Source organism: Camelus bactrianus, chromosome 22 (genome assembly GCF_048773025.1).
Source record: "Camelus bactrianus isolate YW-2024 breed Bactrian camel chromosome 22, ASM4877302v1, whole genome shotgun sequence".
Classification (NCBI taxonomy): Eukaryota; Metazoa; Chordata; class Mammalia; order Artiodactyla; family Camelidae; genus Camelus; species Camelus bactrianus.
The window spans coordinates 5489367-5504297 of record NC_133560.1 but is presented as its reverse complement, the minus strand read 5'-3'; the positions used below and the strand labels follow the sequence as shown (position 1 = coordinate 5504297).

Below are 14931 nucleotides of genomic sequence, written 5' to 3'. Positions count from 1 at the left end.
TCAGCCACCCGGCCCAGCACACCCAGCCGCCCGCCGCGCTCGCTCCTGCCCGCCCGCCGTACCGTTCACCACCAGCTCCAGGCTGATGTTGCGCGCCAGGCCGGCCGCGGAGTTCCACAGGGCCAGGGTGTAGGTGCCCGCGCTGGCCTCCGTCACCTCCTTGAGCACCAGAGCGTGGGGGCTGTGGCGCCCAGACACTGCCTTTCTGTCCTTGTACCTGGCCAGGAAGGGAGTTCAGGGGGCCGTGTGAACCCCCCTCAGCGCTGTCCTGGCCCTCCCTCCCTGCAGCACCCAGCCCCTACACCTGGAACATACTGTCCGGAGACGGGAGGTGCCAGGAGCAAGAGAACCCTCCAGCACCAGACCAGCAGGTGCTGGGAAGTCTGGTGGGTGTGGGCGGCGGCAGCCGACTCTGGACTGGGGAGCAGATGGCTTAGAGGTTATGGGATGGTCTCTAAGCTGGGGCTGCCAGGTCTCGCAACACCTTAGGCTTAGGACCAACTGCGGTCCCCGGTGGGCCCTGTCTCTTTCCCACAGGGTTCACCGGCATGTGCTCTGAATGGGTGGAGGTGCGGTCCCCGAGGGGCACAGCTCGGACCTGTACCACGTGGAGGGCCCTGATTCCCTCTGACCCTGACTCTGCCCTTCCAGGCGGGGGGCCTTCTCGTTGCCCCGCCCCCTCCCCAGAGCCTTTGCACCCACTGTCCTGACTTGCTGGGGCGCTAGGCACCTGCACGGTTCCCTCCCTCCTATACACATCACCACCCACTCTTCAGAGAAGCCTCATGAACCAGGAGCTGGCCCTCGGCCTTGTGCCTGCTCACCCGCACGCTGGTGTTCCCACGCGTGTCTGGTGAATGACCATCTCCCCCACTGAGCTGTGTGGGGACCGTCTGTCCCCTCACCGCCATATCCCCTACACGTGGAGCGGTGCCCAGCACACACAGGTGCTCAGGGCACGTGTGAATAAAGGGCTGACTCACACCCCGAAGGAGGCTCCTCCCCAGGACTGAGCTGGGGGAGCTACAGGCAGGTGTCCCTGCAGCCCAAGTTCTGGACTCTGCCTGGAAACGGTTCTCCCTTAGGCTGGGGCCTTCCCCAGAGAAACGCTGGGGGAAGCAGAGCCCTCAGGGCAAAGAATCGCAGTGAGGAAGATGCAGGGCGCAGCTCTCGGCTACGACACCACAGCCAGGCTGGAAGAGACTCCCCGAGGCGGCACACAGAAGAGCTGGGCAGGGCCCGGGCCCTGAGCCCTGCTGGGCTGTGGTGCAGAATCCTGTGTGCCACCATTTGTGGCCCTAGGCAAGCTGCTTCACTGCCCCCAACCCCCACGTCCTCATCTGAAATCCAGGGAAACCAAATGCACCTTCTTGCAAGTGTTGTGACATCGGCCAGAGATGTGGCCTTTACGGTGCCGGACACACAGAGGGTGCTTTGGGAGCCGGGACCAAGCTGTCTGTCTGTCCACTAGCTTCCCATCCATCATTTACTTATAATCATTGCACGATGACCCAGAGGAGTGGGCCCCTGTGGGGCTGTGGTGATCACTAGCACCCTGAGGCAGGTGTCCCAGCGGACCGTGGGCCCAGCTGAGCAGTTCTTGGAGGCCGGTGTTGGCCAAGTGAGGAGAGAAAGGCCAGGTGTGGTGGGAGTGGTGAGAGGCAGGTGGCTGCCTGGGGATCTGGCCTGGGCTGGGTCCTCAATGCAGCAGAGCCAGCCACCCTCCCAGACAGGGTCAGGACTGCTGGCCTCGCAGGGCAGGGGACAGGACCCTAGGGGTCTCCAGGAGGCCGCACCTGTGAGGGAGCAGTTAGACAAAGCCCTGTGCGGTGCCTGCCACACTCACACGTAACAGGAGGCCAGTATTTACACTCCTTCACAGTTTAGCAACAATCCAGGCCAACCTTCCCTCTTGCCAAGATACTGCGTATGTGCACATTCTTAGATGTTCGTGGGGGCCCCCAGCCAGGGTGCAGGCCCCATCCGGGTCGCAGGGAGTGGGCCCTGATGGGGAGGATGCAGCCCTTCCCTCCCTGTGGTTCTTTCCCACGCTGGACCTGGTGCTGGGTAGTGAGCAGCAGGAGCGAGGGAGGTACCATTGGAACTCCGGCGGGGGGTATGCGGCCAGCTTCACGGGCAGTTTGACCAGCTCGTCTCCCGCTGTGGCCTCCAGGACGGGACCCTTGAGCCACTCGACGCTGATGAAGGGCTTTTCTGACAGACGGGAGGGAGGCATCAGGGTAAAGCCGAGGCTGGCGCTGCTGCCCCACCCCCCCCGGGGATTCACAGCCAACCCCAGTGGCCAGATGCCTGCAGACTGGGGCTCACCCTGCCCTCTAGGGTGTGGGGACTGGTCAGTCTGTCCACTCATGTGCACCCCCACCCTTGGCTGGATGCCACGCTGCTCCGGTGCACCGTGACATTTGAGCCTGGGCCCGTGCTACACAAGAACCCTCCATCCCCAGGCTTGATGACTGACACCTGACTTACCCAAGGCCACGCTAGGTCTGACAACCCACAGGCCTTACCGTGCACAATGACCTCGGTGCTCTCCTGGAATTGCTGGATGCCATTGTTGGCCTGGCACACGTATGTGCCCAGGTCCTGCTGGCTGACATTGTGGATGGTGAGGATGCTGGAGAGCTCCGTGTGAGTCTGCTGGGAGCGCCGCTCCGGCACCGACTTACCCCGCTCTGCCTGTCCGTGACCAGGGGGAAGCACAGGATGAGAGCAGGCGGCCTCTGACAGAACTGGCCACAGAACACACCCCAGCCCAGCCAGCAGCAGCTCCGGAAGCCTTGGGCCCAGATCCAGAGTTTTCCTTGGGGACAGGGAGGCACCCCTCTCGGACAGGGGTTCCTGGGGTAGGATAGGGTCTGTGCCTTCTCCACACAGAGGCACGTGTGCAGTGGCCCGGGGCAGGTGTGGGCCGGGATGAGGACTCCCCAGGAGGATTCCAGCACAGCCCCTGTTGGGGCTGCTGACCTCACCTGCTTCCCTGGATAGTCCCAGCTGAAGGTGACGCCCGAGTTGAACTCAGCCCACACGGTGCAGTTCAGGACCAGCTTTTCCCCAACCAGCAGCTCCAGTGATTTCTTGGGGAATAGCTGGATGTCATAGAGCTGGTTGCCTGGTGACACACGAACAGTGACCCCCATGCCCCTCGTGCGACAGCACATACAGAGGCCAGGACACAGGGCGCCTACTGAGACCAGGTGCAGCACGGCACCTACAGCTCCGATACTGGGAACTGGGGGCCCCGTCCTTTTCCTACAGTTCTCCTCCCGGGACGTGGGGAGTGGTCCCTGGGGAAGAGCCCTGCAGCCCCGGGCAGCCCCTACCTGTGATGTGCACGAGGAAAGGGTTGGACAGGAAGGCCTGGCCATCCCAGGTGGTCTCACACTGAAGGTACAGGGCATCGCGCAGGAGCGGGGTGGGCACCCGCATGCCCCGGCGGTCGTCCCACACCACGTCCTGCCCATCGGGCCGCAGCGCTGAGTTTTGCTGTAGGGACATGGTGGCTGTCAGCGCCCAGGGCTCCTTTTCTCTTGGCCAGAAAAGGGGTCGCTTTCCCAGGGACCGGGTGGGTGGGCCGGGTCCTGGGTAGGGGTGGTGGCGGGGTTGTACCGAGCGCAGTGTGACGTTGAGGCCGGGGATGGACACCAGGCAGGGCACCCACACAGAGTCCTTCCTGTTGACCAGGAGCGTGTCCGGCTTGCTGATGAACGGCTGCTCCGAGTCTGAGGGGGGCAGGTTGCAGGAGGGTGAGGCGGGTCTCTGCCCAGGGCTGGGGCCACGAGGCAGCCCTCTGGGGTCAGAGGCTGGGGGTGGGGGTGCCAGCGCCGGCCACCCTTCCAGGACCCAGGACCCTGCCCAGGCTGCCTGGGTGGCTTCGGGGGGTGGGGCGGGGCCCGCCTCACCTCTCACGAACACATAGGTGCTGGCCGCAGTGGTGCCCTCGATGCGCGCCTGGATGTACTTGTAGTAGCAGCGGTAGCTGCCCGTGTTGTTGGCGTGGGCCTCCTGCAGCTGAAGAACCTTGCAGTAGGGCCTGGCGTCTGTGCCCTCGCAGTCCCGCGCAACCCCGGTGTCCTCGCTGCCCTTCTCCCCCGTGCCTGGCGCATCCTGAGCCCCTGGCCAGGCCCACTCGAGGGGGTGCTGCCCCCTGGCGGAGGACGCAGGGTGTCAAGAGGGGCCCAGGCTGCAGCCCTAGGGGACAGTCCCTGTGGAGCCTCCCCAGGGGCCAAGCCTAGCCTGTGGCTTATCTCACCCAGAGGTCAGGGCGCTTGGGCATACACCAAGAACCCAGCCCAGGGCAGGGCACTCCCTCAGCCCCCTGGGGCCTCTGCCTGACTCCTGGGCCTGCATGTGGCAGGCTGTCCTGCAGAGAAGCCCAGGCCTCAGACTGTAGCCAGAGCTGTAGAGAAGATAACAGGTCTGGGGTGTGTGTGTGTGGGTGGGGCCAGGGCCAGTGAGGAGTGGCTGGGGCTGGGTGTAGGTGACCTGGGTCCATGCAGGATGTCCTGGGGGCGTGGGCATGGGGTGGTCTGGGGTCAGTGTTGGGTGATTGATCTGTGGTCCATGTGAAATGATAAGGGGTGGGTATGGGCAAGATGGGGGTGGGTGCAGGGTGCCTGTGTCTGCAGGGCAGGGGATGGTCTGTGCCTCCAGGTGCCCATATTCAAGCCACCTGGGAGCATGACTGAGCCACGAGGCCTCTCTGCCTTGGGGAGGGGCTGCCTTCCAGGTCCCCCCCCCCACATCTCCTCAGCCTTCTGTAGCCTGCTTGGCCTGCCAAGGAGGAGAGATCCAGGCCCCTGCTCCCTGGCCAAGGGCTGATTACCTGCAGGAGATGGACAGGCTGTCACTGGAATCGATGACGTATGTCTCCTCCGTGATGTTCAGGATTGGGGGGGTCATGGAGTAGCCAATCGCCAGGCCTAGGGTGGGAGACAGGGTTAGCATGGTGCTGGGATGTGAGTTCACATGACGACGTCAATCGGACCCTGATGGGCCTTCTCTGCCCACTTGAGCAGGCCCCTCTCTAGGGCAGGGGCTGCCTCAGCTCTCAGCCATGAGCAGCTCCTCCAAGGCTGCAAGATAACTGGCAAACTCCACCTCAGGCTGTCCCCTGGCTGCAGACTGGCCCAGCCCCAAGTGAGCCCTTACCGAGGCCTGGACTTAACCCTGACCTCCAGCCCCACATGAGCAAAGCTGCCAGCACGAAGTGGATGGGGGGGGGGGGGACCATGGGCCTCATCTTGCGTTGGGAGAGGCCTGGAGAGCATCTCCTTGGCATCGAGACCCCACGTGTTGGCCTGAAGGCCCCTCCCTCCAGATGCACAGCCACTGCTTGTGAGGGGATCCCGCAGGGATCCTCCCCAAACGTGCCCAGAACCAAGCACTCGGTTTCCCCCTGAAATTCTGCCTGTGACCTCGCCCTGTCCCACGTCCCATGGAGTCCACCTCACATGTCCTTAGCTCCATCAGTTTCTCTTCACTCCTGAGATGCCCTCTGGCTGCCCCAGCTCCCCCTTCCCGGCTCCCTGCAACCCATTCTTCCAACAGGGCGAATCCCCGAACAGACAAATAACTGCCTTGCCTGGTTCAGAAACCCTCCTGCGGCCCTCCACGACCTGGGCCCGGCTGCGCAAGCAGCTCCTTACCCTACACCCTCCTCCCAGCAGGACAGCACGTGCTGCGTGTGCGGAAGTATCTGTGTTTGTGAGACTGGTGTGTGAGTGGCGTGTGTGACTTTGTGTGTGTGGCTTTGCGTGTCTGCCCACCTATGTGCGTGTCATTGACATGTCAGTGTGTGCACGCACGTGAACTCGAGTGTGTTTGTGTGTGTGATCCCGGCCGGGGTGGGAGGAGGCCCCAGGGGAGGTCTGGACCTGGAACTCTGGCAGATGCATCCTGCCAGGACCATCCTGAGACAACAGGAAGAGAGGACTGCGTGGCCAGAGGCCCAGGGCTGCGTCCTGTCCCTCCCCCCAAGTCTCTGTCCTGGGGGACACAACCCACTACCGTGTCCCAGCCCGTAGTCCCACGGGTCCTGCTCCTCTGCCCTCCCCAGCCCAGCTCCCTGAGGCTTGGGGCCCCATCCTGGCAGCTAATTGTGGGGGAATCCCCACCATAGTTGGTCCTACATCACCTTGACCCCAAACTGCCCTAGGAATCGGCACCAGATCGGCACAATCTGCACACCAAGATTTCCTTTCAGCACAATGTGGACAAGACAGCTGCCAGGCCCACCTGGCCTCTCCCTTCTGTGCCTCCTGCTGGCCAGATCTTTCCAGGTACCACCCCACCACAGGTCAGGGGCAGAAGGACCTCACCGAGCATCTAGTCCCACGAACATCTGGTACAGACAGGGAAACGGAGGCCCTCCCGCTGGACCACACCGCAGCCCGAAGAAGCCAGCTCCTCATTTGGCCGGCTGCTGCGAACGCTGCAAATTCTTTCCTTAGCCTGAACCCACTGTGTCCCCTGCTGGCCCTCAGGACAGTGGCCCCACTCTGGGGCCCCGAGGTGGGAAGGCAGCTCCTCCATGTGGGCTTTGCTGCTAGGTCCACTCCTCCCCAGGGCAGGCGCCGGCCCCCCATCACACCACACCCCACCATGTACCCCCGGGGCTGCTGGGTGCGGGAGCTCCACACAGCAGGGTAGCCCCCCTTTGGTGGTGAGGGGCCAAGAAGGAGTTCCGGGGGACACTTGAGATGGGCTTCGAAGGGAAAGTAGGATTTTCCAGGCAGTGGAAAGTGACTATAACCATGCCAGGCAAACTGGCCTCTGAGCTACAGAAGGGGAACTTGATGGACTTGGATTGGAACTGTGAGAGGATGAAGTAGTTAGGGGTCAGGCCCGAGGCTGGCATGGGGGCACCAGAGGAGGGGTGCAGTGGCCAGGCCCCACCTGGCCAGGTCCTGTAGCCCCACGGTGAGGCCTGCAGCGTTGCTCTGGGACCCCTGGGGAGGCTGAGCAAAGGTCTCCTCCTTTCGGGCGCACATCTGGACATACCCCGGGTATCCCTGGCCATGCAGCTGTGGCAGTTGTCAGCCCCAGCTTCCTTGGGTGTCTCCCCTTTGTCCCCAAGATAAAGTAGGGAACCCCAGGCCTCTCCCTTCTTCCCACTCCCCTTCTCTCCAGCTTCAACTCCTGGCACATCCGAGAGGCACAGCCCTCTCTCTCACCACGGTCTCAAAGTGCCAGGCTTCTCACAGCTTCAGGGCTCTGCCTTTGTCCATTTTTTGGCCCTGAACATTTGTACTCCCTCCCCTCCTGTGGAGCTCCCTGTCTAGGGTCTGGTTCTTGAGCCCCTTCCCTGTGGAGCAATCACCGTTACTCAGGCTCCTGCTGTCAGAACACTTACGGGACTGAACCGTGGTTTCCTAGTCCCATCTGAACAGAGGCTGTATTTACTCATCTTCCTAACCTCAGTACGAAAGACTGAAGGAATGGATTCAAGAAGGGCAGGATGGATGACGGATGATCAGGTGAATGAATGAATAGGTAGGTGGGAGGGTGGATGGGTGAGAGGAAGAATGGGGACTGGATCCTGTAGGAGCTTCCCCCAGGGGCGCTGCGCCACCACAGGAGCATCTGTGTCCCTGTGCTGAATGCGAGAACCGTGGTGTTTGCCAACCCTTTCACCCATCTGAGAGTGCCTCTCCTTTGCTGCTCCAGGACCTGGGTCTCCCCAGTGCCCCTCTTTCTTCACTCACTCCCACTGGACCCTGTGTCATCAGCAGTCTTCACTGTAGACCGCCCTCTGTCCTCCTCCATCCTTCCTGCCTTAACTGGAACCTGGCTTTCTGACGACACCATTGCTCCTGGGGGGTTACTGCTCTCCATTGCACACTCCTGGCTCTGGAGAACTCCTTGTGGCCATGTCCCTTTTTCCGATGGCGCCACTCGCTCCCCACTAAAGCTGTCATCAGCTGCCGTCCCTGTCACTTCCCTTAATTCTCTGCTTCTGGCCCCTCCACCCCAACTCGGTCCATCCCCATGACTTCAGCGTCCACACGGATGACTCACCGTGGACTTTGTAGTCCTCATCTCCACTGTCCTCCCTTCTACTGTCAGCCCCTCGTTTCCTGGGCACACCTTGGACCGGGTCCCTACCGGAAGCTGCGCCATCACCAAATGCCTCTCTTCTTCACTTCTCTCCCCGCTTCCTCTGCCTCCTGCTAGGCACCCTTAGCTAGGCTTCTACATCCTTCAACCCCATCAGAACTCCCAGACTGAGGACGCCTCCCCATTGCCCCCCCTCCAGGCTTCACCCCAGTTTTGGCACAGCGTGGCCCAAGGCCTGTCATTCTGAATGCTTCTTTGCCTCTAGCTCCCCAGCCCAGTAGCACCCACGTCCCTCGGGGGCTAAGCACACAGCACAAAGTCAGAGCCCCAGGCTGCTGCTTCCCCTTTCTTTTCCTGTTGGCAGATCCTAAACGGCCCTTGGGCTGAAGTTACCGCTCCACTCACTCTCAGCATTCACAGAGTAGAGCCATCAGATGGAGACACCTCGCCCTCCCACATCCAAACCCCACACCCTTGCCCTGGGCCCTGGAAACTCTCTGACACTTCTGCTCCCAAAACCAAGCCCTCCAGCGTGCTGGGCATCTCGGTGCTCTGGACCTGGCCCCTGCGGAGCACCCCAAATGCTGTGGCTCCTCGCGCTCTCTTCTCTGCTGGTCTCTCCCCCAAGTGCCCATACACCTTCCAGGTCTCTGCCTTTAGCCTCTTCCCCTCCCCTCCGCTCCAGCCTTAAGTCTCCAGCTGCCGCTGCTCCTGGCTGCCCCGCGCCCCCCAGGCCCCCGAGTCTCACACTCCTGAAGCTGAACTCCACATTCACACCCTCTGCACTCCTGCCCAAGGCTTCTCTTTGAAAGCTCCCATCTCCCCCAGTGGGAGCGGCTTTGGAGGCCCACCTCTCCATCCCAGCCAACCCGGCCACCACCAGAGCATCTCACAGCCAGCCCCTGCCCTCCTGCTGGGGCCGGCCCAGCTGCACTCACCACCAAAGCAGCCCCCTCTAGTCCTTCACGCAGAGTTAGTGATCGCTGAAAACACAAAGGGGCCAAGTTATACCTATGCTTCAGCCTCATCAGCGACTCCCCACTGCGCTTCCAGAAAAATCCAAACTTCTGTCCGTGGCTTGGCCCCCACCCCCTCTCTACACCCTCTTGCTCCGCTCTCACCTCCTGTTCTCATCCTCCAGCCTCCACGGCCTCCAGGTTGTTCCATAGCACGTCACACTCCTAACTACCCCAGGGCCTTTACACACCCTCTCCCCCGATTTGCCTTCCTCTTACATGCCTTGCACAGCCAGCTTCTTCTCACCTTCAGACCTCAGCTTCTACGTGACCTCCTCACTCCCTCCAAAACCTGAGTCTTCTTCTAATCTCCATCGTAACCTCCTGGGTGCTTATTTCATCCTTCTCGTCACACTATATAATTATGTTATTTACTTACTTGCTTAAGTTATGTTTTTTTCCATTTCCTCTACTAACAGTAAGTTTCCCTGGGGGTAGGACCAAAACAGTCTTCCTTTCTACCCCGCTCCATGCCTAGAGCTGCACCGGGCACAGAGTCAAGGCTCCATAAATACTTGTTAAATGAATAAACGAATGGATGGATGGATGAGTGATGGATGGAAGGATGAATGAAAGGATGGAAAGACGGGAGGAAAGATGGCTAACTGGATGGACAGAAAGATGGATGGATGGATGGAAGGATGAATAAATGGATGGATGGATGGAAAGATGGAAAAAAAGGATGGCTACATGGAAGGACTGATGGACAGAAGGATAGGTGGAAGGATGGATGGATGGAAGAATGGTTGGATGGATGGGAAGATGGGTGGATGAAAGGAAGGATACATGGAAGGATGAGTGAACGGCTGACCGATGGCCCAAACCAACCTCTGAGATCTTCCTTTGGGTTGGAACGTTATCAGACTTTGTTGTTCCTTTGGAAAAGCTGTTTCTAGTTTTAAAGGCCAAGACTCCCAGGTGACCACATGCGCCCCCAGCTGCTGGGCAGCTGGGGCAGATTTGGGCCTGAGGGCTGCCGTGTCTGGAGGCTCCATGTTGCCCACCCCCCACCTGCAACCCTGAAGAAGGCGCATCCTTCCTGCCTGGCTGTTGTCTGTCCCCGCTGTCCTTTCCTTCCCGAAGCAGGAAGCACTGTCATCCTGGCCTCTGCTGCACTCCCCCTGCCTTCCTGTTCCTGGCCCAGGAACTGGCTTCTTCCTTCCCCTGGCCAGCGGCCCCGGCCCCCTGGCCTGAGCAGAGCAGTCGGGGCAGGCGCCGGGCCGAGGTCAGCGAGGCCAGAGTGCACACCTCCTCTTCTCCGTGCTGTCAGCAGCCTTGGGCAGTGCGGGCCCTGAGTCAGCCCCAGGCGCTGGCTGTGGGGGCGGCTCCCTGGGATCCTGGGTGAGAGGCAGGCAGGAGGGGTGGGAAGTCCTATGTTTCAGGCACTGACCACAGTCGGGCAGGCCCTGCCTCACTGGCTCCTACGCAGCCTGGGAGTGGGGGAGGGACCACGAGTCCAGAGAGCAGTGGGGAAACTAAGGCTCCGGGTTCCACATCAGCAGCAGCCAGCAGCCTGCAGGAGCCCGGGTCTGGCCAAGTCCAGGCCCAGCCCTGCCTGACCCAGCCCTCACATCTCTCCATCGCCTTCTCTCCCGCTGCCACCCTGAGTGCCAGCCTCCCTGCCTCCGCTCCCTCGCAGTCTCCTTCCCAGCCCCCAGTAGTGCCCCAAGGGGCATCATGGCCTCAGGGCACCTTTGCTGGTGACTTGCGGCCCTCTGGAGCTGCGCCTGCCCTCCAGGGTGACGCCCCTCCCAGCAGACCCCACCTGCCGGCCAGCTTTACCTCCTAGTGCTTCTGCCACGCGGTCAGCACACCAGCCACACCAGTGTCCACCTGCTGAGCACACCCAGGCTCACACACGCAGGGAAGGTTTGTACCATTGGGTGGCTCCTGGGGGCCAGGATGCCATTGGTCCATGGCTCTGTCCTCAGGTCCAGCACAACCAACCCAGGGTGATGTCCAGATGGTGTGCGAGCTCAGGGGTGCCCCTCCATACTCCAGCAGAGTGTGGTGGTGGTGGTGATTGCATTCGGCAGCTCCTTACTTCAGGCCCTGTCATGGTCACCCTGTGCGAAACAGTCCTGCCAGTCTCCCCTTAGCAGCTGTGCCATGGAGGACCGAGGCAGCCAGGGGCCAGGCTGATGCTGCAGACGAGAAGCCAGCGAAGGCAAAAGAACTAGGAGTAGTGAGGCCAGGCTCGGGGTCTCTGTGTATCAGTCCCAGGGCTGGGCAGCGTCTGGGAGCCCACTCAAGGGCCCTCTCCCTTCACTCTTGGGGCCAGCCTTCTGCATGGACCTGGGAGGAGGCGCAAGGGTGTTTGGTCTTGGTACCCCCCACCCCCCGCCCCCGCTGCCAACACCTGACTGGCAGCCTCTGTACCTCCAGAGGTCACGGGTGAAGGTCAAGAAGCCATCAGCTCTCTCACCTCCAGCCCTGCAGGACTGAGAAGGCTGGGACTGTTCAGAGACTGTGCTCAGAGCACCCTGAGTCCAGCTGCATGCCCGACAGTGCCGCTCTCTGACTGTATGATCTTGGGAAAGTCACTTCCTCCCTCCAAGCTTGTGAAATGAGAATTGTCCCCAAGATCGCTGGGAACCACAGATCCCAAATAACATAACGCCACACTAAGAACCATAGTAAGAGCAAACTGTCGCTGGCTCAGGCACACTGAGCCCTTCGCTGTCATGGCCTCCTGAGTGTTTTGCTTGGCACAGCTGTTACCTCTCACTGTGACCCTGTGCCATGGTCACAGTGTCGGGGTGGGGATCAGAGAAAGCCTTGCCAGGGGGAGAGGGTGTTTGTGTGAATTGAAATGGGCTGTGTAGACTGAATAGGAGTTTGCTGGCCCAGGAGGAGGGCACGCAGGGCAGAGGGACATGTGTGAAGGCCAGAGTGCAGGTGACCTTGAGCTGTCAGGTAGGTGGAACACATGGACCATGGTGGGGGGCAAGGAGGCTACAGAAAAGGACCCGGTGCACAGGCCCAGCCTCGGGCTCTTGGCCGGCTCCCTCACCTGAAGCCGTGCTCAGGAGGAGCGCCTCCTGGAAGCTGCATACCCTCAGGCTTCAAGCCCCGCCTGAGCTCCCCGCCCTCCCTGGCAGCTCTCCGGAGCTCCAGCCCTAGGGGGCCCTGCAGGGGGCGTGCTTCCCAGAGGCCTCCTGCCAGGCGCCCCCAGGCCTCAGACCTAGACCACACCCACTGCTGGGGGGACCACAAGCCACAGGGTCCCGAGATGAGCAAGTGTTAAAAGGGTAGAGGCTCCCAGCGTTGGCAAGGATGAGGCCAATAGGCACTCACAGTAGTAAAGCATGCTCATCCCCTTTGACCCCCAGTGCTGCTTACCCCAACACATCCTGTTATGACAAGAGCAAACACACATTTAGTGCTTTCTGTATGCCAGCACAGCCCTCACACTTGTGCACGCCACACCCCTGTCTTGTCCCCTGAGGTGGGTCATTCTTATTTTGCAGATGAGAAAACCGAGGCACAGAGATTAACTTGCTGGTCGGGGTTATCTCTGGGGGACAGGATTATGGGAAGCGACTACTTAATCTCTGCATCCTCAGAACCAGCACCAGAGGCAGAGGGGCTGGAAGCACCAGGTCTGCCCTTTCTCTGCTCCCGGCCGCGCTGGCCAAGTGCTTTGTGCTCATGGAGCTCAGGGGCTTAGCAGTAAATGCCCTCCAGCCCAAGTGCCCCCCCTAGACATTCTGGGGCTGCCCTTTCCAGTCCCCCTCCTGGCCACCCCACTGTCTGGCCAGCCTCAACATCCCTCTCCTGGCTTGCCACACCAGTGTTTCCTCACTGGTCCAGGCCTTCACCAGTGGGCAGAGGACCCTTCTAGGTAGAGCACAAATCCCTCTTCTGCCTAAAACCATTCCCTGCCTCTGCCACTTGGGGATGGAATCTGAGCTTGTTGCATGACTCTCCAGTCACCCTTGTCACCTGCCTGGTTTCCCCTCCAGCCCCAGGGTCGCATGCTCAGGTCCTCTCCTGGGGGCCCCTCTACATGCGGCTGACTCATTGCACTCGATGTACCTCAGGGTGGCATCTCCAGCATGGGACTTGGCCCTTGATTGCCCCTGAGGTGGTCAAAAATTTAGGACCCCACATGCCCCTCTCTCTGGTGCTTTCCCTGGGCAATGTGGTCAACACCTGCCATGCCTGCCCCTTCTTACCCCTTGGCCCTGTGCCACCTGGCACCAAACATCTGTCACCTCCCTCAAGGCTGCTCTAGCATCTAATGAACCATTTCACCCCCTGGCCTTAATTTTCTAATCTCCAAAATGGGCACAATAGCCTATGTCTCATGGTTAAAATCTTCACACGCCTTAGCGTGAAGAAATTGGATCATTTTACATACAAGGTGTGGCTCCCTGGCGAACACTCCAACTGTGTGTGTGTGTGTGTGTGTGTGTGTGTGTGTGTGTATGTGCGTGCCCATGAACACTGCTTCATACAAACAAATCTCTGCTTGGTAGAATTTAGGGTAGTTCTGAGGACAGTGCTTTAAACTGGGTGAGGATAAGAGCCCCCTGAAATCCTGGGTCCTGTGCTCTGAGGATGCACAGGGAGTGGGAATGAAGCCCCCTCCCACCCTAGTAGACCCCTCCCACTTGGAGCAGCACCCTCCTCTGCCTAGAATTCTCTGCTGCAGGCGGCGGCGGGTTTCTGGAGCAGGAGAAAGGTCAGGCACCGGGGCTGGGGTATGTGATGGGTGCAGGACAGGTGGATGTGGGGCTACAGAACGCCCTTGGGACCTTAGTAGGAGAGCCTGGACCATCAACCCAAGAGGCTGGGCCTTATCACTGGGGACCCGCGGAAGTAGCATAGAGGCAGTTTTGGGAAGTGGGGAGGGTTGGTGAGGCTGAGAGGGAACGTGGGCTGCCTGAGTACCCTCTGGGGGTGATATGGGGAGGAGGGGCACCCTGGCCGATGCGAACTCACAGCTGTGGGTGCAGGCAGCTGTGCCAGGCAGTTGCCCTGGCCTTTCTGGGGTCAGGGCTCTGCTCTCTGGAGGCAGGACAGGCAGTGTTATCAGACCGCCCAGCTGGCTCAGAGATGGCCCCCCAACGCTGCTAAATCGGGGCCATGGGCTCCTGCCGCAGGAAGAGGGAAACGCAGGCAGGATGTCCTCTCCTGTGGCTGACAAGTCCTTTCCCATGAACCCCTGCTGACCTCGCTAGCCACGTGGCAGGGCTCCCTCACTTGCCACCCTGACCGGCTCACGGGGCCACCCACACCCCAGCCAGGCCCCGGGGGCAGGGGCGGCCCGGGCGCCGGAGCCAGGCAGAGGCGTGCCTGCTGTTGGCCCCACCCCGCCTCGGCAGCAGCCAGCACGAGTGCCCGCACCTTCCTGCTCCCAGACTTCTCCCTTCAGCGTGACCGGAAAACCGAGATCCCAGAGGAAGCCAGTGTCTGAAAGGGATCGAAACTCAGGAATCCCTGGCTCCAGCTGGACACGTTGGCCGTGTCTCACTCAGAGGAAGGTACAGGGAACGTGAGAGGCTCTCCGGACCCCTCTCCCTACCCATTCCCCCTCTCCAAGGGGCATCTCAGAACGTTACAGGGCACAGGCTAGGCCCTGGAGGAGAGAAATCTGCGCTGTGAGGGAAAATGCCCAAATAGCAGCAGGAGGGGTGTAAGCTAGACATAGAGAAGAACTTCCCCTCATGGCTGAAGCCCCATTTAATTTCCCAGGTTCCCTGACTCCCCTCTGCCCCATCACACTCAAGTGATCCCAACTTTCCTCCTTCCTGCCTTTGCCTGGAGGCCCTGCCTCCCTGGTGGAGGGCCCCATCTTTCCCCACATTTGTTCCTCTTCTCAGGGTCCCTGTCT

At 60.8% G+C, this 14931-nt stretch overlaps 1 protein-coding gene across 4 annotated transcripts in view; it reads right to left on the bottom strand.

The window, feature by feature from the left end:
- Positions 1-14931, bottom strand: part of FLT4 (fms related receptor tyrosine kinase 4) — a 38881-nt gene that overhangs the window by 20414 nt on the left and 3536 nt on the right. For 2 of the 4 annotated variants that reach the window (XM_074350097.1, XM_074350098.1), the window contains exons 2-9: positions 4844-4940; positions 3921-4165; positions 3628-3740; positions 3342-3504; positions 2991-3130; positions 2529-2697; positions 2058-2214; positions 63-217 (exon numbers count right to left, since the gene is read on the bottom strand). In XM_074350097.1, the coding sequence (XP_074206198.1) occupies positions 63-217; positions 2058-2214; positions 2529-2697; positions 2991-3130; positions 3342-3504; positions 3628-3740; positions 3921-4165; positions 4844-4940 (1239 nt within the window). The remainder of the gene's footprint in view (positions 1-62; positions 218-2057; positions 2215-2528; positions 2698-2990; positions 3131-3341; positions 3505-3627; positions 3741-3920; positions 4166-4843; positions 4941-14931) is intronic. The other 2 variants (XM_074350101.1, XM_074350102.1) reach the window with 1 other exon arrangement.